The sequence below is a fragment of the Zootoca vivipara genome, chromosome 14 (assembly GCF_963506605.1).
Source record: "Zootoca vivipara chromosome 14, rZooViv1.1, whole genome shotgun sequence".
Taxonomy (NCBI): domain Eukaryota; kingdom Metazoa; phylum Chordata; class Lepidosauria; order Squamata; family Lacertidae; genus Zootoca; species Zootoca vivipara.
This window is the reverse complement of record NC_083289.1, coordinates 7936729-7959705: the sequence shown is the minus strand read 5'-3', so window position 1 is coordinate 7959705 and position 22977 is coordinate 7936729. Positions and strand designations below refer to the sequence as shown.

At 50.5% G+C, this 22977-nt stretch overlaps 2 protein-coding genes across 2 annotated transcripts; one reads left to right on the top strand and one right to left on the bottom strand.

Annotated features, from left to right (window-relative positions):
• Nucleotides 1-317: 317 nt before the first annotated feature.
• LOC118092571 (neuromedin-B-like) lies at nt 318-3690 on the top strand. The gene is made up of 3 exons (XM_035130765.2): nt 318-450; nt 1770-1948; nt 3434-3690. The coding sequence occupies exons 1-3, from the start codon at nt 318-320 to the stop codon at nt 3473-3475; spliced, it is 354 nt and encodes a 117-aa protein (XP_034986656.2). The 3' UTR covers nt 3476-3690.
• Nucleotides 3691-8110: 4420 nt separating this feature from the next.
• DUOXA2 (dual oxidase maturation factor 2) lies at nt 8111-21712 on the bottom strand. The gene is made up of 6 exons (XM_035130488.2): nt 21566-21712; nt 16707-16764; nt 16207-16341; nt 14097-14310; nt 12078-12289; nt 8111-8307 (listed from the first exon to the last, which is right to left on the bottom strand). The coding sequence occupies exons 1-6, from the start codon at nt 21710-21712 to the stop codon at nt 8111-8113; spliced, it is 963 nt and encodes a 320-aa protein (XP_034986379.2).
• Nucleotides 21713-22977: the final 1265 nt, after the last annotated feature.

Below are 22977 nucleotides of genomic sequence, written 5' to 3'. Positions count from 1 at the left end.
CCCCGATTCCTTCTTCTTTTCTGCCCCCAAACCGTCCAGGGGGCACCCAAGAGTCCCGTTGGGGCCTCAAAGTCGTGACAAGGCAGGTCCAGGGCGATCCCTCCCTGGGCAAGCGCTGCTAAGGTGACGATGCCCCGCGTCAGTCCCCGCCCCGACGGCTGTGCTATTTAAACAGCAGGACCGCACGCGGGGCGAAGACCAGGAAAGAGGCTTGGAGGAGAGGAGCCATCTAGTGGTCAGAGGAGGCGAGACAAGGGCGTCGCGTCGCGTCCGCCCGTCGGTCCGTCGAAGTCCGCTTGCTGCCCGGAAAGAGAGCCATGGCGGCGACAGGATCCACCAATACGATCCTACATGTGGGAAGCTTGGCTTATCTGCTCCTTTTCGCCACCTTTTCTGTCTCGCCCTCGCTCGGCGGACCCATCCGGCTCCGGGAAAACCTCTGGGCTACAGGTACGACCCCTGCGTCTCCCTGTGGCGCTGGAGGGGACGGTCTGCCAAGGGGGCAGCTTCCCAACGCAAACGGTGGGAAATGATTGCCTGTTAGTAAAGATCCTTGCAGGAAAAAAAGGCTGCGTGTGTGTGTTGAGAGGGTGGGGGACAACGAAGGACTGGAGCAGAGGCTGCAGAATTGTGTTCCTTACCTGGGTCCGTCTTTTAGACGACATCTGAAGGCAGCCCTGTATCGGGAAGCTTTTAATGTTTTCGTATGTGTATCTAAAGATAATAAAGTTATGGGGCGGGCTTGGGGTGGGTGGGTAGAATCTGTGCTGCTAGATCAGTTATGTGGCCAGTTCCGTCCATCGCGTTTAGCTGCTAGAGCCTCTCAAATAATAAACACTATTATAATTACAGCTGTGAGAGAGATTAAGGAGCCAATTGATGAGATGGTATTTCAAAGGGTGTATGCATCTGGATAATCGGAGTAGTGTCGGGGCATTCCGGCTAGTCCAAGAAAGTGTTGTGGGAAGAATGTTATGTTAACTCTGGCAAATATTACGCCAAATTGAGCTTTTGTTCATGAGGTGTGTAAGGTATAGCCTGTAAAGAGTGGGAATCAGTGGACGAATCCGCCTATAATTGCAAATACAGCTCCTGTTGATAAAACATAATGGAAGTGAGCAACTACACAGTAGGTATCATGTAGGACAATGTCTAGTGAAGAGTCGGCTAGAATAATACCTGTGAGACCACCTACTGTAAATAAAAAAATAAACCCTAGGGCCCAAACCATGGCGGCATCTCATTTAATTATTCCGCCGTGAAGGGTTGCGAGTCAACTAAATGCTTTTACCCCTGTAGGAATTGCGATGATTATTGTAGCAGAGGTAAAGTAAGCTTGGGTGTCAACGTCTATTCCTACAGTAAATATATGGTGGGCTCAAACAATAAAACCTAGAAAGCCAATTGACATTATAGCTCAAACCATACCCATATAGCCGAAAGGTTCTTTTTTCCCTGCATAATATGTTACGATGTGAGAAATTATGCCAAAGCCAGGAAGAATAAGGATACAGTATATACTTCTGGGTGGCCAAAAAATCAGAATAGGTGTTGGTAAAGAATTGGGTCTCCTCCCCCTGCAGGGTAAAAAAAGGATGTGTTTAAGTTTCGATCTGTTAATAATATTGTAATTCCTGTGGTGGTCAAGCTGTCCTGATCCAGAAACAATCCTAGCTGTCTTCCTAGCCAAAGTTGGGGCGAAAGTCCTTTAGCCGCCAAGGGCACCTGCACTTCCAGCTCCCATATCTCCACGGGTGGTGTCATTTCAGGGCATTTCATGGGGAAGAAGAGTATGCTAAGCTCTCCTCATGTCCAGTCTGCATTCTCAGAAAGTGCAGAGACCAACAGAGAGGGGGTGAAAGACCTGATGATGAGCGAACTTCTTAAAATACTCCTGCAAGAGAAGCTGCTGGAGGAGAACCGAGGGATGCATGATCCCAATGACCAGGTGAGCACCATCCTCTCTAGATGTCCTGATGTGAACAAATGTGGTGGCTGGTGCCCAGTGGGGCTGGTAGCACAGAAGACTAGTGGGCTGACAGTAGATCCAAGGATAGGGTCATAGTATGGTAGAGTTGGAAGGGACCCCAAGGGTCATTTACTCCAACCCCTGCAGTGCAGGAACCTCAACACATGGCCCCCAATCCATTTTGCAAATGTGCTGGCAATTTGATTGCTGCACCAGGTGGAGCCAGAGCCAAGGACAGGCAGAGTCAACTAATTCTTGTCCCATTTTGCAAAACAGGACCCCCTGTGAGATGTGTTTGAGTTAGCTAACTGTGCTCAGACCATTGTGTGTTGCAGACAGTGCTTTCCCCCCCCTTTAAAAGTGTTTAGGAGTACTCTCATTTTTACTCAAGAAAATCACCATTTTATAGTTCAAATCGGGGAAAATAAATACAGTAAATGGACAAAAGTACAGAGATTCACAGAATGTTTCCCTCCAGAAAAAAACAACCACTGGTTGCAAACACTTGTGCGATGCATTGCAGCCATCAAAGGAAACTATGTAAGGAATTTGTAGGAAAGGAATAATGCCGGTGTCTGTATTTTATATATTAATGCCTTCTCAATGTGTTTCCCTTGGTCCTCCTCCTACTGTAGGGAGCACACCAGCAGACTAGCATGGCAAGGATCCTGCTGGCATCAGAGGTGGAGGAGATGGCTCTGGGGAAACGTCCTCCCCTTTTCTGACACTGGGGTTTAATTGCATCCTGGAGTGGGGATTTGACTGGCAGGCCAGTTCAGGCTTCCTCAACCTCGGCCCTCCAGATGTTTTTGGCCTACAACTCCCATGATCCCTAACTAGCAGGACCAGTGGTTAGGGATGATGGGAATTGTAGTCTCAAAGCAGCTGGAGGGCCGAGGTTGAGGAAGCCTGGGCCAGATCCTTGCCTCCTCCAAGTTTGTCAGGTGGGCGAGTCCATGCTTCCTAGGTTCCTCCAGCTATTTCTTCCGGGCTGGTACCAGAACCCCTCTCCCTTTAATGCAGTTTGGCTTTGTTGCGCATCATCTCCTGCTTGGGCTGGAGCTCTCCAAGGTCCTGAACCCCACCCAGGTGCCTGATCTCAGTGACCACCAGATCTTTGTTGCTCATCACTCTGGTCTAGGTAGCTTCACTACCAGAGAGGTCTTAATGGAATAAACCCCATGTCATTGCAACAATTTGATGTCATCATTGATGTCGCTTGAAGGCCTCAGAAGGGTGGGTGCCATCCTTCTCCATCGGCTGACTTACTAAAAGGGTGAGATCGTGTCACTTTCTTCCATAAGCAGAGCAAGTTATAAATTGGGGATCCCACAGAGCTCAGGAGGGGGCAAAACCCACCCAGATGGGGTAGCTATACTTTTCTCTCATCAGTGGGCAAGGCCAGTTTGCTTTCTATTATGTTGAAGTGTAAGCTACTGATGCATGGTTTTTTTTTCATTACAGGAGATACCTTTCTTCACAAAGTACCTGGCAAAATACATTTAAATGGATGAACTGAGGAAAACACCAGGGACTTGGGGAAAAGGGAGCTCCTGAAGGGGTGTTCCCAATGAAAGCATCAAGAATACCAGAATTGTGGTGTAAAATATCAAATTTATAACTGTATTCCTAATACTGACCTCACCCCTCCTCTGAAGAACCAAGTTTTGACTGTATAGAAAATTCCTGACATTTCCTTGCGCTGCAGCGGCTGGTGGAGGAGGCAGGACAAATAAATGTCTCTCTTTGCACAGGTGAGAGAATTGTTTTCAGTCCGCAGTGCAGCAGGAGAAAGCAAGCCGCCACAGAAGGACTAGCTCAGAAAGGGATGGAGAACCAGGGATGGAGAGAACCAGATGTGATTGGGCTACAACCCTCACCATCCCCAATTATTGGCCATGCTCTCTGGGACTCAAAGGTTTGCAGTCCAAGGAGATACGGAGGTTTCACATCTCTGTGAAAGAGAGTACTGCATTTCAACCAGTCTGTCCTAAGTTGTTGACAGCTGCTGTTGACAGAATTGACTGGTCTGTAGAGGAAAGAAGGGCTATTTCTGGAGGACACAAGACACCTGTTTGGGTGACAAACCCTAGCAATGTAACCATAGATGGCCCAATGACCCAGGCAGTGGGCGGTTAGATGGGTAGGTTCAGGTACCTCACCCATCTCTGCCATTGCCTCCTCAGTCAGGGTATCTTTTCTTTCATATTTCTCCTCTGCAGCCATGAAACTAGGAGTCGTTGGTCTGCTTGCTAACAGCTTTCAGATTCCACGATGCAGTGCAAGTAAGCAGATTACCCCCAACCCAATAATTATACACTCAGATCCCTTAACCTGCATTGGCAGACCTCGAATGGGTGGTTTGTGGATGTTTTCCATGCGAGATTCCAACTGCTCCTGTGTGCACTTCCATATTTAAAGTAATAGGTCCTAATATTTCTTTATTTGCATATGCATCATTTGATAAGAGTTGCACTGCTTTACTGCTTGAGTAATATACGATAGGCCACAAAGTCAGTAGTCGCTTAGGGTTAGCAATGTACCTCAATAGTCCTGCCATAGCTGCCAAGTTATCCCTTTTTTAAAGGGATTTTCCATTATGCTGAATAGGCTTCCTCGTGAGAAAAGGGAAAACTTGGCAGCTATGAGTCCTGCTATGCATGCAGCTAGGAGACCGTCAAGGTCTCCCCTGTTTCCCAGGATGTTCTCAGGTATGGAGGGCTAATGACCACTTCTCCTTCCTGCTTCTGCTCCACCCGGCTCAGTGTGTCATAACCGGAAGCCAAAGCCATTCCCACATCTTATTCCCTTCTAATATAGGAAGCTACTGCACCTTATACCAAATCAGATCATTGGATCGTCTATTGTGACTGGCAGTGGCTCTCCTAGGCTTTAGGCAGGGGGCATTTCCAGCCCTAACGGCCAATTCCAGGGGTTGAACCTGGGACCTTCTGCCTGCAAATCAGATGTTCGACTACTGAGCTATTGGCAAACATAATAGGAAATGCCAACCATGTGTCCAAGAGACACCTTGATACCCGAGTAGTGATGGGGAACCTATGGCCCTCCAGATACTGTTGGGTGCCAGCTCCCATCAGCATGGCCAATAGTCGAGACACTTGATGTCGTAGTCCAGCATCACAAGAGGGCCACAGCTGCCTTGATGGCTCAGATAGAGCAGACGATCAAGCAGGAAACTTGGTTGCCCTCGATCACCCCAGGTACCTCTTCTTCCCTTGGTAAACCTTCCTCCTTGCCTTGTTTGAAGTGAAAATTCAGTTGCATGTGCAGAATGTAGTTGAGAACCTCTGCAAAAGATCCAGCGCAGGTTTGGAGAACCTTTGGTCCTCCGTATGTTGCTGAACTACTGCTCTCATCAACCCCAGCGAGCATGCTCAAAAGCTAGGGGTTATGGGAGTTGTAGTTCAGTAACATCCGGAGAGCCAAAGCCCCCCCCCACCCCCATTTGATCTAGCAGAAGCTGCAGGGCTTAAGGAGAAGAAATCCAAAGAAGCAAGCAAAGGCATGGCTTTCCTGCTCTCCCAACCCAACGCTTTAGCCACAACCACTGCAGTGGTACACATGATCTTAGCTAGGGGTCAGCAAACTTTTTCAGCAGGGGGCCGGTCCACTGTCCTTCAGATCTTGGGGGGGGGGGGGCGGATTATATTTGAAAAAAAAAATATGAATGAATTCCTATGCCCCACAAATAACACAGAGATGCATTTTAAATAAAAGAACACATTCTACTCATGTAAAAACATGCTGATTCCCAGACCGTCCGCGGGCCGGATTTAGAAGGCAATTGGGCCGCATCTGGCCCCCGGGCCTTAGTTTGGGGACCCTGATCTTAGCCAACCTGGTGGCCTCCAGCTATTGTGGATTCTTAACACCCATCAGCCTCAGGCAGCCTGGCCACTGGCCACAGAATGGGGGAGTTGTCGCCCAAAACATCCAGATGGCACCAGGTTGGCTAACCCAAGTCCAGTTGACCCAGCTTGACCAACTATCAGAGGTATAGGAGGGGGGGCAGGGGATCACCGTCCTGGGTGTCATTGCTGAGCGGGTGACATTCGGCGTGCCGCCCACCCGTGACTCCCAAGCCTACTCCAAGCTGTCGATATGGGGGTGGGGGTGTGTGACAAAAAAAAATTCCGCACTGGGTACCACCTGACCTTGCTACGCCTCTGCCAACTATACATAATTGCATCAGGGATGGTACCATATAAACCACGAGTGGAAAAACTGGCCTTCTAAATGCTTGAGCTACATATTCCATTTTCCCTGACCATTGGGCTCTGCTGGCCAGGGCTGCTGAGAGCTGGAATTCAATGTTGGAATGGCCACAGGGTACTCATCCTGGGTATAAACCAGCCTTCCCCAACCTGGTGCCCTCTGTGTGTTTCGGACTACATTTTGGGGAAGGATGGGACAAACAAAAACGCTCCAATTGAGTATCAAAACAACAGGGGGAGCACTGGTGCAAATATCTCCAAGGTACAAACCTCATGATGCTTCACCCAGACACACTGACATACAACACAAATGGCTTTTACAGTTTTATTAACAAGTCAGTTTACTACACAGAAACACAAAATGTAACATCAACGAGCTCCAAAAGGGCCTTTCCTAGGATGCACTCACTGCTTTTGAAGTGCCGCATGGAGGTTGCTGCTAAAGGAGAGCCGTGGCCAAGATTGAAATGCTTAGGGATCAGTCAAGGTGAAAGAGGGTTCAGTTCTACATCCTGCGTGAGACTTGAGAGCTACTTCTGACATTCACCTTGGTGGGTTTTGTCTCCCACCAAGGCAGACAGCAAAACAGCAACGCCTGCTTTATATATGTTGGTTCAGGCACATTTTTCAATAATTTTTTGCTGCTCAGGCGAGGGGCTACACAAAGGGTGGGGAATCTTTGGCTGAACTGCACATCTCCCACTGACCCCAGCCAGCAAGTATTCTGAGTCTTGTCCATTCACCTAACAGCACTAGCTTAACAGAACCCTTCCTTGCAGCCTGCCTCCTCTTCTGGACTCAATTGTCCCCTGCCTGTAACGTCTCTATGCTCATCCCTTGGGGCACTACAACTGCAGTCTGCTCTTGGCTGGGGCCCCCTGCCCATCCACCTCAAGGAGCAGCCACCGGCTCCCGGCCTCAGGGTTTTCTTTGGGACTCAGCAGCATGGGCGTACCCAGCATGGGGCAGGGGGGGCAGCTGACCCCCCAGAAGCAAAATATTAAACGGTTATAAAGTGATGAAACAGGCAGCAGCCGAGCGAGGAAAGCAGGCATCCCACCGGCGACACAGCCGCCCAGAAGGGAAAGGGAATCCTCAGAGGGAGCAGCTTGAGCTCTTGTAAACGTGTGACGGATTGGGGGGGGGGAGTTTTGCCAGCGAGTTTCGCGGAGAGAAGGCAGGCGCGTTTCCCTCAACGCTGCGCTTCATCGCCGCCACCGCGAGCACAAAGCAGCTCCGCTCCGCTGGCCCGGCGCCTCCCGTGCCCCTCACACCTGGAGCGGGGCGCCAGCTCCCCTTCCGCCTGTGGAGAGGGGCCAATTTCTGGGAGAAGCACCCCTTCACCCAATCGGCGAGCGGGCGGGCAGGCGAGCGCGCAGCCAGTGGCCCTCGAGCGAGCGAGCGAGTTCCAGAGAGGCGGCCAAAGAGCCTCTTCTCGCTCCTCCTATCCGCCGCTGGGAGGAGAGGTGAGGAGGTTGCTGGAGAGCAGTGAGCGCAGCCGGCGATCCCCTGGCATGGTCCCCATGGCTTGCCCCCCCCCTAGTTTTGATCCTGGGTACGCCCCTGCTCAGCAGGGAAGCAGCTGGCTTTGCCTAACATTCGCTTTGGCTCTACTGCAGTCTTCCCTGCTTCCCACCCAACCACTGGTTGGAGGCATTCCTTCCCCCAAACCAAACAAGCAAAGTGCTTTCCGATTGTTCTCCAGACTTAATAAAAACAAGGCTGCTGAACTGCAGCTGCTGAAGGCTGTGGGCAGCGAGAGAAGCCCAGCTTCCAGCTGCCCCTTTTCAGGATCAGTGCATAGGATAGAGTCATTCTTCTCTACTGGCTATGCCAGGGCAGGTCACAATCAATGTCCCTGTTGGAAGAACAGGTCCCGAAGGTCCCCCCCCCCACAAGCTTCGCTCTAGCTGTCCATGATGGTCAGCCTCAAATTGGCCGGCGCTGGCTTCGTTCGAGCATAGTGGGGGTTAATGTACACTTCTCCCAGCATCCCCTCTTCCTCCTCCTCCTCCTCGCACAGGTCAAAGAAGGCTTTTAGCAGGTTGGGGCAGGTATAGTGAAGTGTTATCACCACGACTCCGATCAGGAAGCAGAGCAGCCCTGGAAAACACAGAGATGGACAGTCAGTTAGTGAACCAAAGGCAGACTTTGTCGCTGGCGAGGAAGGAAGCTGGAATGGCAGATTTGATGCAAGATATAATGCACTCTTTGTCTATCGCCTTCCACACCTTTTCTCAAGGTGATGCATAGAATGCAATAAAAAACAGCTCAAAATGAAACAGCAGAAGATTTTTTTTTTAATACCAAGTAGACACCCATGACAGAGACTGATTCATTCAGCTGGGAGGGCTTGTCAGAAAAGAAACATCTTCAGCCATTTCTGGAAAGTGAAGACAGCGGGCGACTGTCATCTCTCAACAGGAATGCTGTTCTACAGATCAGAGGTAGTTGCTCTGGGAGCGCTGCTCTGGGCTACTGTGGAGCAGGATTCTGCGATCTTCGGAATGCGAATAAGCCCCCATGCAGACCGACTATAGAGACCTACTGCGTATATAAGGGATAAGCAACCTGGTCCTGAGCTTTGTAGGGCTTTATAAAAAAAGGTAAAAAGGTAAAGGACCCCTGGACAGTTAAGTCCAGTCAAAGGAGACTATGGGGTTGTGACGCTCATCTTGCTTTCAGGCCAAGGGAACTGGTGTTTGTCCACAGACAGATTTCTGGGTCATGTGGCTAGCAGGACTAAACCGCTTCTGGTGCAACGGGACACCGTGATGGAAGCCAGAGTGCATGGAAATGCGGGTTACCTTCCCGTCACAGTGGTACCTATTTATCTACTCGCACTGGCATGCTTTCGAACTGCTAGGTTGGCAGGAGCTGGGACAGAGCAATGGGAGCTCACCCCATTGCGGGGATTCGAACTGCTGACCTTCCAATTGGCAAGCCCAAGAGGCTCAGTGGTTTAGACCACAGCGCCACCCGGGTCCCATTGTTTAGGGCCTTATAGGTTAGTACCAAAACTGTGAACTTGGCTCAGTAGCAGATTGGAAGCCTGCGCCAATCCCTCAAAGCAAAGAGTTATATGAGAAAGATAGTTTGTCCCCATAGGGAACTAGTCACTGTTCTGTACCAGCTGCAGCCTCTGGACCAACCTCAAGGGCAGCTCCACATAAAGCACATTGCGGCAATCCATTATTGAGCTTACCAACACATGGGCAACTCTGGTCAAACTATTCCAATCCGAAAACAGCCATAGCCATATTACCAGCCGAGGCCATCCGTGACTCCAGTGACAGAGCCGGATCTAGGAGCACCCCCCCCCCCCAAAAAAACCCCTATACACCTGTTCTTTATTGCCAGTATTCGAAAGGCTATACGTTTAGGACTTCTTTATATCCCATATACAATCTGCTTTTTGTTATAACTTGTTCTCTTTATATGTTAACGCTTTGATCCCCAGTATTCACTTCCAATAGTTGACAGTCTATACTTGGTGCTAGTGTCCCCCCCAAAAAAAGATAATAATTAAACACTGGGTTTTATGTGTCAACAGACAACCATGAATTCTCTGCAAGGATCCCCTTGCAGAGATCTGTGCAACAATAGGGTGCCCATCCAGCGTTGCTTGAGTCATTCTCAATTCAGTGTTGGAACGGTGCACAATTCCTGTATCATTCAGTGTGGTGCAGTGGTTAGAGTTGGACTAGGGCAGCTTGGGTCCAAACCCCACTTGGTGGTGAGGTTCACATTGTGGAGAATGCTGCTACCCCTTGGGACTGGTAGGGTGGAAGCCAGAACACATGGCTGCCAGAGACAACTCATCAATTTTATTAATTTCTTTATTTTTACAACTTTTGCCTCCTCTGCCCTGCTGAATTCTGAAAGGTATGTTGTCAGAGGGTCGTCGTGGTTACTCTAGAGTAACTCCGCTCGAGTCCAGTTTGTCTTTAAAGACTTTTATTGTGCAAAGGGGCCCAGGTGGCGCTGTGGGTTAAACCACAGAGTCTAGGGCTTGCTATCAGAAGGTCGGCGGTTCGAATCCCTGCAACGGGGTGAGCTCCCATTGCTCGGTCCCAGCTCCTGCCAACCTAGCAGTTCAAAAGCACGTCAAAATGCAAGTAGATAAATAGGAACCGCTACAGCGGGAAGGTAAACGGCGTTTCCGTGCGCTGCTCTGGTTCGCCAGAAGCAGCTTTGTCATGCTGGCCACATGACCCAGAAGCTGTCTGCGGACAAACGCCGGCTCCCTCGGCCTATAGAGCGAGATGAGCGCCGCAACCCCAGAGTCGGACACGACTGGACCTGATGGTCAGGGGCCCTTTATTGTGCAAAGTATTTACAGTGCAGAGACAGCTTAAAACACGGGTGTCAAACCCAAGGCCCGCGGGCCAAATCCGGCCCGCCAGACCTCGTCATGTGGCCCGCGTGGCCGCCAGCCTTCACCCCCGCTGCCGCCACTAGCGCTCGGCCCACGGCCGGATCGGGCCCCGCCGCCTCCGCTAGCGGCCTACCGCCTCCTTCAGCGCTCGGCCTATGGCCGGATCGGGCCCCGCCTCCAGCGCTAGTGGCCTCTCGCCGCCTCCAGCGCTCGGCCTATGGCCGGATCGGGCCCCGCCTCCAGCGCTCGGCCTACGGCCGGATCGGGCCCCTCCTCCACTGCTAGCGGCCTCCTGTCGCCTCCAGCGCCCGGCCTACGGCCAGATCGAGCCCTGCCTCCGCCGCTAGCGGCCTCCTGCCGCCTCTGGCACTCTGGCTACGGCTGGATCGGGCCCCTCCTCCACTGCTAGCGGCCTCCCGCCACCTCCATCGCTCGGCCTACGGCCGGATCGGGCCCCGCCTCCGCCGCTAGCGGCCTCCCGCCGCCTCTGGCACTCGGGCTATGGCCGGATCGGGCCCTGCCTCCGTCGCTAGCGGCCTCCTGCCGCTTCCATCGCTTGGCCCACGGCCGGATCGAGCCCCGCCTCCAGCGCTAGCGGCCTCCCGCCGCCGCCGCTAGCCGGCCTCCCACCAGATCGCCACCTCCCCCACTCGGCCTATGGCCGGATCAGGCCCCCGCCACCACCACTAACCTGCTGCCTCGCCGCCACCCGCCCGCACTCCCTGCACAAAAAGGTAATGTTGCTGTGCATGCCTTTAAAGTCTTTTTTTAAAAATAATTTTTATTGATTTTAATATAGACAAAACAGAACAAAACATAATATATATACTCCATCCTTCTTCCCTCCCTCCCCCCACAAGTCCACTTCTGCCACCAGTAGACCCCGTGGGCATTGAGAGTCAAAGGTGGTCCATTTTAAAGCTGGGTTTGTCCTCCCCCCTCTTCCCCCCTGACCCCCCCCTGATACCTCTTTTAAAGGGTATTTTTCCTACAGATACAACCGGCCCTTTGAGGGTGACCAAAAATTCTGATGCGGCCCCCGATGAATTTGAGTTTGACACCCCTGGCTTAAAACATGACCTCTCACTCCGAATCAGAATCCGGCAATGGCGTACGTCTGTTCTTACGCCAGCAAAGTAGTCGGGGCACCCCAAAACGCCTCCCCCTTGACCTGCATTGCGGTGCTCTCCTTAACTCTTGTGCTGGAAGGAGCGATGCCCTCTCAGTCTCCTCCCTGTCGAGGCGGTGGAAGGGCTCTCCAGCATCCTTGAGCCCTTGCCTGCATCTCTCCTCCTCTGAGCCTTCCCAGTGTTCCGCACGCTGGCTTCTCTCTCCCTCCGAGTCTTCCCCCTCCCCTCTGACTGCTTCAGACCCACTGCTGCTCCCTGTACTTGGCGAGGTGGACGTTAGGATGATGGGGGCTGGCTCCCTGTAGGGAGCCACCCTTACAGGGTGCTATAATAAGGAGGAGGAGAATAACTGAGGAGAAGCTCACCTGTGGCAAGCGTCAGCCAGAAGGATGCCCCATAGGCGAGCTGCAAGGAGGTGGGGCCGAATTGGATGACGCAGGAAGCACTCCTCCCGGTGGAGAAAGAGAGCAGAGCAAAGATGAGGAAGGCGCCTGTGACGAGGGTCATGTAGCCGCCGTACACGGGGACCGGCATGGAGAAGAGCATGTTGGAGACCAACCAGGTGCAGAAGGCAAACCTGCAGGGAAGAGACAAAGCGCCCGCCATTTATCACAGCTCAGGGGAGAAGAGACCCACTCCACGGGCAGAAGGTTTAGGGGCTGCATGGGGAGGGGAGGGTTTTCACGCTGCGTAAGAGAAAACCCAGCGCAGCATCTGCGGCGGAGGGAATTTGGGGAGCAATCCATTGCACCACAAAGCGAATGGCAACCCAAAGCTGAATGTTGGGAGATTCAGGGGGTAGGCAAAGGGGAAGGCCTTCTTCATGCAGTGCACGGTTAAACTATGGAACTCGCTGCTGCAGGAGGCAGCAACCACCACCAACTTGGATGGCTTTGAAAGACGGGACAAATTTGAGGAGGTGGGGGCGGCTCTTGATGGCTCCCAGTCACAATGGCTATGCTGTGCCTCCATGGACAGAAGCAGTATAGCTTCCGAATTACGAATAGGAGCCAGTGGTGGCTTAATGGTTAGAGTGTTGGACTAGGAGCTGGGAGGCCAGGGTTCGAATCCCTACTTGGTCATGAAGCTCCCTGGGTGACCTTGGGCCAGTCACTGCCTCTCAGCCTAACCTACCTCGCAGGGTTGATGTGGGGATTAAATGGGGGAGGGGGAGAACTATGTAAGCCACCCTGAGCTTCACAGAGAAAAAGTTGGGATATAAATGCGGCAAATAATAATTTCAGTTGCTGGGAACCTCAGGAGGGGAGAGGGCTCTTGGGATCAGGGCCTGTTTGTGGGTTTCTCTCGGGCATCTGGCTGGCCATAGTGAGAACAGGATGCTGGACTAGATGGGCCAGGGACCTGATCCTGCAGGGCCCTTCTTATGCTCTCATGCATTATCCTGCACAACAACATTCCACTGGTGCAAAACATTTCATGGCTAAATTGTTCAGTTTCTGTTAATTGGTTCTCATGGGAAACTTACAGATTCTTGCTTCATACAATTAACTCAAGGCAGTGTCAATTTACTCTTGGCAGAAAGCCAAGGTCTGCCTGGCCTGGCCTGGAAACTACTCTCTGATTGGTTAATGACCAGCACTGAACTCTGTTATCTAGGAATGCTAGCACAGTTGTTTCTTGTTGGGTGTTAGGAGTAGGAGTGCTGCGTATGGTTGGAGAGAGAGAGAGAGAGACAGAGAGGATTTATTTTGCTTTGCTTTGTATACAGAAACTCTGCTGCTTTTCTTTTCTTTTAATAAATCCTGTAAATAGTTATTCTGTGTCTAGCCGACTAGTCATTTCCACCTCAACTAGCTTCTGTGCTGTGCAGGAAAACTCTGCTACGTTTGGGCTAAAGCCACTAGAGCTATGCCTGACACTTCAAAATTATAAGATAAATGACTTTAGACTTGACGCCACCTTGGAAACAGGCCTCAATTTGCAGCATCTCCATCCCAAAACTCAGCTAAGCAGCTTTTGGAAAGACCTTCTGTCTGAAGCCCTGGAAGCAGAGCCTACCAGCGAGTTGGCCTTCCTCACTCTAGCTCCTGCGACTCCAGCACCCATCACCCCCGGCCATTGGTCATGCTGGCTGAAGCTGAAGCTGATGTCTGATAGCTTCAAGCTCCTTTCAAAGCGCAGTGCAAAGCAGTGGTCTGAAAGGGGCTTCTGGAGACCCCCATGGGCAAAATAATGTGACTTGATGATTGGGGGCAGGGTTCCACCCACAAGGCAATGGGGAGATAAGAGCCTGGGCTTGCTGGTCTCAAATGGTCCCGTCCCCCCACTATCCCTTTTGGTGTCCCAAGATGTCTGGGGGAAGCAAGGTTGGGGGAAGGCTGTGAGCCCCCCCCCAATTCAGGAGCCTGGTGAGGCCCACTCACCACAGGGTGGCTGACGCATAGTGCCCTGCCATTCTGTAGAGGTGATGGAGGCCGCAGGGGCTGTTCCCGGTGAACTTCTCTGCCACGTAGAGGATGGGGCTGGGCAGGCCGTGCTCCAAGCCTTCGTCAAAGTCGTGGTCGTACTTTGCCCCAAACCACCAGGAGAAATGCTCGTTGTAGTTGATGGTTTCATTGAGCTGTTCCATGGGCTTTCCTGCAGAGGCAAGATTGGTTAGTGTGTCCAAGGAAGGGCTGGGTTTTTGAAGCGGTAGCCATACCAAGGCTAGGGCACTCTTGGTCTTTCTCCCTTTTCCGTGGTTTCTTCCCAGCCATTCACGGCTCAGCGCAAACCTCGGCTATTTTACAACCCACGGACACATTCCTGCTTATTATGGGACGAGGAGGTGCATGTGCACTGCAGAAAGGGCAGCACAGATGCACATAATGCTTAAAGAGGTTTGGGTAGGAGCACACCTCAGAGGGACACCACCACATGGCGTAGGAGTAAGCAGGCCCTGACTAGGCCTGGGGAGACCCAGGTTCAAATCCTCCCTCAGCCAGGAAGGTCACTGGCTGACTTTGGGCCTGTCGCATTCTCTCAGCCTGACCTGACCTCACAGGGTTGTCGTGAGGATAAAATGGGGCCTTGAGCTCATGGAAGGAAAGGTGGGATATAAATGTAAGATGCAGGCAACTGGCTGCAGAAACACGCTGCTGCCAACATGCTCTGAGAGAGGAGCTATGCTACCCTAGTAAACACAAGGGGTGGCCTTCAACATAACACGAAGTCTAGGTTTCTGTGTGAGTGCAAGCATTTCTCCTCACACAATGGAACATTCTGCCCCTCTCCTCTCCCCAAGCACCCCTAAAACTGTTCTGGGGTTCCCCAACACTCCAGAGCATATTTGAAGATGGTTTGGGGGAGAGAGAAATGGGGTGAAGTCCTGTTGCGCTAGTAGGAATCCTTACATGCGTGCAGAAATTTCTCAGAATGCTGCTTAAGATTCTGCCAAGGTGGTGCTAAAGTAGGCATTTGCAGAGAACAACAGGATGCTTGCTTTTTTATTTGTAACAGTTCTGTGCTAATAATAATAATAATAATAATAATAATAATAATAATAATAATAATAAATTTTATATACCCCACCCATCTGGCTAAGTTTCCCCAGCCACTCTGGGTGGCTTCCAACAGAAGTATTAAAATACAATAATTTATTAAACATTAAAAGCTTCCCAAAACAGGGCTGCCTTCAGATGTCCTCTAAAAGCCTGGTAGTTGTTTTTCTCTTTGACATCTGGTGGGAGGGCGTTCCACAAGGTGGGGTGCCACTACCGAGAAGGCCCTCTGCCTAGTTCCCTGTAACTTGGATTCTTGCAGTGAGGGAACTGCCAGAAGGCACTCGGCGCTGGGCCTCAGTGTCCGGGCAGAACGATGGGGGTGGAGACGCTTAAAATAATTTAAGATGATGAGCCTGCTGCTACAGATCCGCCTTATTTCTCTGTCTGAAAGCTGTTTTTGAACTTATTTTAATACGGTGCTTTTAATTGTTGTAACCTGACTCTGGGACCTTAGGGTGAAGGCAGGTAATAAATTTTGACATCTGTAATAATAAACCCACAACAAAGTTTATTTATTTCTCACATTTTAAACCCACCTTTCCTCCAAGGAGCTCAAGTTGGCATACATAATTCTCTCCCTCCTCTTTTAAATAATTATTATTTAAATACTTAAATTATTATTTATATGATGTTAGCCATTCCGAGCCCGGCTCCAACTGGGGAGGGCGGGGTACAAATAAAATATTATTATTATTATTATTCCCGACAACAAGCCTGTGAGGTGGGCTAGGCTGAGAGGCAGCGACTGGCCCAACCTTCACCCAGTGAGATTCAGGGCCAAGCGGGGATTCGAACCCTGCTCTCCCCCCCCCCAAGTCCTAGTCCAACGCTCCAACCGCTACACCACACGGGCTCACAATGGTAAGGGACGTTACCTGGCAATGGTATTTGCAATAGCTGGAACGGATGGGACTGTGAAAGGTTGAGGCACATCTGGAAATGCACTGTTAGGAAATGCCCTCCCCCCCCCATGTTGGCACCCCAGACTCACCAACTAGAGTGACGTTGAGTCCTGCCAGACCGACGTGCAGCCCGATCTCTGCATGGACCTTAGCTGGGCTGAAAGACTTGTACGTGGTGATCGCTGTCCCCTGCGCCCTCTCCCAGTCAGAGGTGAAGTGGACAGCTGCAAAGGTGTGGAAAGTCCCTGTGAGTGTCGGCCGCAGAAGAGTGTTGCCAGCCCTCTTTTGGGATGGTTGTTCCCCCAGAATTTACCCCTTTAGTTCCACACACACACACACACACCCTCTGCAATCACAGATTAGCAGCAGAGGTATGCAAATGTGGGTCAGGTCAACACCACACTTTTAAGGAACACGGCTTCTCACAAAGAATCCTGGGAAATTGCTGTTTTACCCTGCGCAAAGCTTCAATTCCCAGCAGCACCCTGAACATACTACAGTTCCCAGGATTCTTTCGGTGGAGGGGGGGGGGACGACTTAGGCCAAAGACGGAGAGGTTTGCTGAGGTCAGATGGAGAAGGGGACTCACCAACGATGACCCCTCCGATAAAAAGGCTTGCGATGACCCGGAAAAGCCAGTACAGCCTCTGCCAACAAACAACAGAAAGTCAAAGAAACAACAGAAAGTCAAAGGGGGAAAGAGGGTTTGCCTTTCGCTTAGGTTAAAATTTCATCTCCCTTCCGCCCCCCTCCCGCTGCCACCCAGCCCTACTTGCTGTGGGGGTGGAGAGGAGGGTTTGCAAGGGGTGGGTGGGAATGTTCCAGGGGCCACATCTGGCCCATGAACTCGTGGCTCTGCATCCCTGCTTTAAAGAAACAGTTTTGGGAGAGAGTTCTTTTTTTTTTAACTGAGCAGCATCAGCAAGGTTGGGGTTTCCCTGAACTAAACTCCCCCTCCCTCCCCCAGCTGCTAATTAATTAAAAGCATTTCCAAACTGCTTTATATTTCAGGGGAAAAAAAACACCACTAAGCCATGCAGAGCAAGTACAACATCCACTGGAACAAAGATACAGCCTCAAACCAGTAACACAGAAAAAAACATCTAAAAGCAAATAAAGCAAGAGATCCAGAGAATTCAGACATGTAAAACGGGGTCCAATCTTAGGGATCAAGAAGGACCTGTGCAAAAAGATGCCTGAAGGACCTGACGGCTGCTGCTTCATGGATGTCAGAGGGGAGGGCATTCCACAGTACTGGGGCAACAGCAGAAAAGCCCCATTTTGGGGGTCCCCACCCTATAATGTTTTGCAAGGTGCATTGCAAAGTGTTGAAGGGATCTCAAGGGTCTGTCCATTCAGGGGCAGGCGGCTTTTAAAGTAACCCGGTTCTAAGCCACCATGAATATGGCCCCATAGCTGTTTGACAGCCAGTACAGTTCCCTCTACCAGGTGGTGCTGTGGGTTAAACCACAGAGTCTAGGGCTTGCTGATCAGAAGGTCGGCGGTTCGAATCCCTGCAACGGGGTGAGCTCCCATTGCTCGGTCCTAACTCCTGCCCACCTAGCAGTTCGAAAGCACATCAAAGTGCAAGTAGATAAATAGGGACCGCTCCGGCGTTTCCGTGTGCTGCTCTGGTTCGCCAGAAGCAGCTTTGTCATGCTGGCCACATGACCCGGAAGCTGTCTGCGGACAAACGCCGGCTCCCTCAGCCTATAGAGCGAGATGAGCACCACAACCCCAGAGTCGGACACAACTGGACCTGATGGTCAGGGGCCCCTTTACCTTTACACAGGGGTAAGATATGTGTATCTGGGTGCTGTCAACCTATTACTCATGTCCTGGAATATAGGAAGACATGATACTGATACCTGCATTCCCCCCCCCCTTCCGTGAGTTTAAGGGGTGGGAGTGGCGGTTAGATCAGGAAAATGCAGCAGGGGAGGGGAGATGGTTAAACATAGCCCTCACCAGCTTTTCCCTCACCAAAATACGGTTGCTGTAGTATAAGGGGAGGGGGACCTGGAGATGCCATCACACGTCATGTGATGCCTGACCATAATTAATCAGTCAGTACAAGGAACACCTGTTCATGAGAGTAAGGTGCTGAATTAAGAGCGTTGAATTAAGGCTGGACCTGGGTTCAAATCCCACTCGGCTACAAATCTCAGTCACTATCTCTCAGTTTGGTCTACTTCACAGGGGTGAGGACAGAGCAGAGGAGAAGGGAGAACCTTTTGCACATGCTGGCTTGAGATCTTTGGAGGAAAGGCAGGATAGAAATGTAGTTCTAAAAAATCACAGTAAGAATAAATACACAGCATAGCACAGTGTATGTCTCCCTCTGGTGGCCAAACTCCTGTGAATACACCATGCCAGTTCTAGAAGGAAGAGCCTGGAGGAACCTTGGCATCGTCTCCAGGTGCCAAGGATCAAAAGACTCTCATCTCACACACGTACACAGATCCATTTTATAGTTGAATTTTTCTACACATCTTATTAGAAGCTGCTTTCTGAGTCCATTTGGGTGGAAGGGTATGAATACTCAAGCCAATAAGGTGAAAATGCTGTGCTGCCTAGCAAGCACAGCCAACTCCAGCAAGCTCATGCCAACATCCGTCTGGCAAATGCAGGGCACACCAAAGGCTGCCGAAATCACTTTGCAGCAAAGAGTGGTTTTTGAACCTGTTGCAGCAGCATGGCCGGGGATCTGGTTTTTGAACTGGAAGATTTCCCACTCCCTTCAATTGACGGGGCTCTGGTGAGCATGCTTGGCTTATACTGAGTAAACAGTAACACATTATGCCTGGTCAATTGGACAGGCTTTATAAAAAAATAAAATAAGGAAGAGTGCTTTTGATAGACAAAAAATTGTTTTAAAGGGACCGCTGGAAACAACTGACTTTTGTTAGCATGCTGGGGGCTGGGGGGAGTTGTAGTCTAAACAGTTGAAAGCCCCACCTTGGCAAATGCTGCCTTAAATTGTGTTTTATTTGTTGGTTTCTTGTTGCACACACACACACACACACACACACACACACACACACACACGTATGTATATTATGTATATGTATAACTTATTCTCATTTTTATCTTGAGAGCTGGCCAGGAAACTTATCTTAAGGGGCAGCCCATAATAGTAGAGAGAAATGAAATAAAAGCGGGAGAATTTCCACTTCACATCCCTGTGTGCAACAGAGGCTGGTTCATGCTCAACTCAGTGTGTGTTGTTGGCACACTAACAAAGACTTGAGCATGAACTACTCAGAACTAATTGCCAATGCAAATGTAAGAACAGTTGGAAGAATAGGCTGTGACATTCAGTCGGGGGTGGGGGGTGGGTTGCAAATTCCTGGATCAGGTTCCTTATTTGTCAGGTACAGCACTTGTAAAAAGTGTTCCCAAGGTGGCAGCGGGGGGTGGTGGGGAGAGACTTCCAGCCATGGTCCATTGACTCTGTTTTCTTGTGGTCTTATGCAAACATATCAGGACTGGAAAACCCTGCCAATTATATCTTAAAGGGTAAAGGTACCCCTGACCATTAGGTCCAGTCACAGACGACTCTGGCGTTGCGGCGCTTATCTCACTTTACAGGCCGAGGGAGCTGGCATTTGTCCGCAGACTGCTTCCAGGTCATGTGGCCAACATGATTAAGCCGCTTCTGGCGAAACCAGAGCAGCGCACGGAAACACCGTTTACCTTCCTGCCAGAGCAGTACCTATTTATCTACTTGCACTTGACGTGCTTTTGAACTGCTAGGTGGGCAGGAGCTGGGACCGAGCAACGGGAGCTCACCCCGTTGCAGGGATTCGAACCGCCGACCTTCTGATTGGAAAGCCCTAGGGCTCTGTGGTTTAGACCACAGCGCCACCCACTTAGGATCTTATCTTAGGGTCTAGCTAATATCCCACAAGCCACCAAGAAGCACATTTTTGTGCATTATGTTCCCAGAAAGCAAACAGACTGTTGGGAGCTATTAGAAAAGGGAATTTTAGGGTGGGAGACAGGGAAGGAAATGTACTCCTGAAAAGGTTGATAAAACTGCCAGGATTTTTTTTAAAATTAATGTTTCCTTTCCATTTTAAAAATTTGACATCATACCTTTGTATTCTGGCTCTAACCATTGTGGAGATTGCTACTGAGCCTGCCTTCCCCACCCCCAGGGTGGACTTCGATAATATGGCACCTTGAGTGGGGACAATATTTGGCGCTTTCCTCCTAAGTATTTTCACAATAATTCCTTTTGGTACAGTTGCTTTTTATGATTCTTCTCAGCAGGTATCCGTATTATTATTATTATTATTATTATTATTATTATTATTATTATTATTATTATTATGCACCCCCTCAGCTCAGCACCCTGTGTGAGAAACCTCCTGCACCACCCTAAACCCAGCGCTGATCACTCCCTTTCCTTTCCTGCATAAGCAGTAACTCACAGTTGCATCACGCAGTCGCAAGTCTCTGTGGTTTTACGGCTTTGCACACAAAGACAGTCACACCCACATACTGCCTAATAACTGAAGATAGTTGTGTCGTCGTATGGAGATGGTGCAATGCATAACAGGTTGTGAACACAGCTCCAAAGTCCTTTTCTTTTTAAATACTAATTCCTTCTAATAGCAAAGTCAGGTACCACCTTTCCTTCCTGCCACCCTAAACATTAGGAAGAACTTCCTGACAGTAAGAGCTGTTCGGCAGTGGAATTTGCTGCCAAGAAGTGTGGTGGAGTCTCCTTCTTTGGAGGTCTTTAAGCAGAGGCTTGACAGCCATATGTCAAGAATGCTTTGATGGTGTTTCCTGCTTGGCAGGGGGTTGGACTGGATGGCCCTTGTGGTCTCTTCCAACTATGATTCTACCCCTTTGCTGCCTCTCCTTTGCTCAAAATCACAGCCTCCCGAGGCTGCTTTTCATTTAAAATGAATGCAAACGTATTGCCGTTTCGTTGCAGAGATCAATAATATGCTCTTCTGAGCACAAAGGGCAACACGGGGAGCTGCCTTTTGTCCAGGGGAGGAATGATCGCCAGGAGGAGTGCAGAGAGAAGAAACATCATGGTGCGCCTGTAGCAGCACAACTGGATGCAACAAGCATGACTCTCCTTTGTTGGTCTTTACAGCCACAGCAGGTGCTGTAATACTTGATTTCGCCCCTGAAGGCTCACTCCTCACAGATGGATGCCAACCATAGCTGCCAAGTTATCCCTTTTTAAAAGGGATTTTCCCTTATGCTGAATAGGCATCCTCGCGAGAAAAGGGAAAACTTGGCAGCTATGATGCCAACACTCTGACCTCGTATTATCAACACTGATTGGCAGCAGCTTCCCAGCATTTTCAGGTGTGACTCTCTGAGCCTGACTTGGAGAAGCCAGGAATTGAACCTGGGACCACCTTCAAACAAAGCAGATGCTCTACTACTAAGCTTTGGTCCTCCTACAATAACAGTACTCACCGCTCTGCCCCGAATTCCAGGAAGGATGAGCAGGAAGCTGAAGGCAATTACAAGGAAGACAATAATTACAATGATGGTATCCACATCAAAGACAAAGGGCTTCCTGGATTGGGGGTAAAAGGGATAGATGCCATCAAAGAGCGTCATTCTGAGGCAGGATACCTGCAAGACAGAGGTAAAAGGTGAGTCAAAAGCTGCCCAGATCCAGACCTGCCGAGGCCTCGTGTGCCTTTGGACCCATGCGCCGATACCCTTTATGTCTCTAGTGGGCTAATTTGGCCCATCTAAAATACTGTTGCAAATCTGGGATAAGAGAGTTTGATGTGCAAAGGGCACCCATAACTGCCGGAGTTAGTGAATGTTAGAAAATAATACATCATAGAATTAGATAATATTTGGAGTACTGAAGGGAAGATGCCTGGGAAGATGTTCGACAGTAGAATTTGCTGCCAAGGAGTGTGGTGGAGTCTCCTTCTTTGGAGGTCTTTAAGCAGAGGCTTGACAGGCATACGTCAAGAATGCTTTGATGGTGTTTCCTGCTTGGCAGGGGGTTGGACTGGATGGCCCTTGTGGTCTCTTCCAACTCTATGATTCTAAGATAGAAGACAAAAGGTGCTAGAAGCAAGTTCTTAACCCATCAGAGGAAACCATCAACCAAGCAAGCAGGCTTGGCGAGGGGAAGAGGTTGCCAAGGTGATGGGAGCAAGGGTGGTGATGTGACACAGAAAAAAATGTGTTCAACTTAAAAAGTAGGTCTGGAGAAGGGGAGCAAGACAGAGGGAGGAGCAGCTTGGAGCAGCGGTTCTTGGGAAGAACGAAAGTGGGCCAAATTCCAGGAAGAGGCCGTGCAAGGAGGATCATCTTGGCAGGCTGGGACAGAGGCACAGAGATGGAATGGAATGCAGGATGCCTTGGACTCAGATGCTGCACTGCTTTGGGGAACAAGCCCCTTTTGAGATGTACTGTAATACTCCAAACTCTCTCCGTAGTAGACCCAGGTATACATATAAATATGTGCACAATAACTACATTCAGGGCCGTCTTAAGCGCCCCTGGCGCCGTGGAGCGACGGATCACTCCGGCGCCCCCCCCCGTTTCCCAGCGCGGTGGGCGGGCGGGTGGGCGCAGCGTGGTTGTCGAACCGGCGGACCGGCCGGCCAGCGGGCGGGCGCAGCTCGCGGCGCCCTCCTGGCGGGCCAGCGCCGTGCTGCCCTGTGCCACCGGGGGTCTACCTAGAGCCGGCTCTGACTACATTTCTTAAAGGCACTGCTGTGCCTCAGTTTTCCAACGGAAACACAACCCGGGGGGAGTGCCTGGAATCCTGCGATGGATTGGCAGAGTTTGGAGGGTGGCGCACAAACTTTGTAGCAATATGACGCGACTTGGAGAGATTTTGCAGAAGAGGGCAAGTG

Bases quoted from the DNA above. Each gene is read 5' to 3' on its own strand.
- LOC118092571 (XM_035130765.2), top strand. From the start codon at position 318: ATGGCGGCGACAGGATCCACCAATACGATCCTACATGTGGGAAGCTTG. The intron at 451-1,769 runs GTACGACCCCTG...GTGTCATTTCAG, and splicing joins GGAAAACCTCTGGGCTACAG to GGCATTTCATGGGGAAGAAG. The intron at 1,949-3,433 runs GTGAGCACCATC...TTTTCATTACAG, and splicing joins TGCATGATCCCAATGACCAG to GAGATACCTTTCTTCACAAA.
- DUOXA2 (XM_035130488.2), bottom strand. From the start codon at position 21,712: ATGACGCTCTTTGATGGCATCTATCCCTTTTACCCCCAATCCAGGAAG. The intron at 16,765-21,565 runs GTGAGTACTGTT...GTTTGTTGGCAG, and splicing joins CTGGAATTCGGGGCAGAGCG to AGGCTGTACTGGCTTTTCCG. The intron at 8,308-12,077 runs GTGAGCTTCTCC...TGTGTTTTCCAG, and splicing joins CTGGCTGACGCTTGCCACAG to GGCTGCTCTGCTTCCTGATC.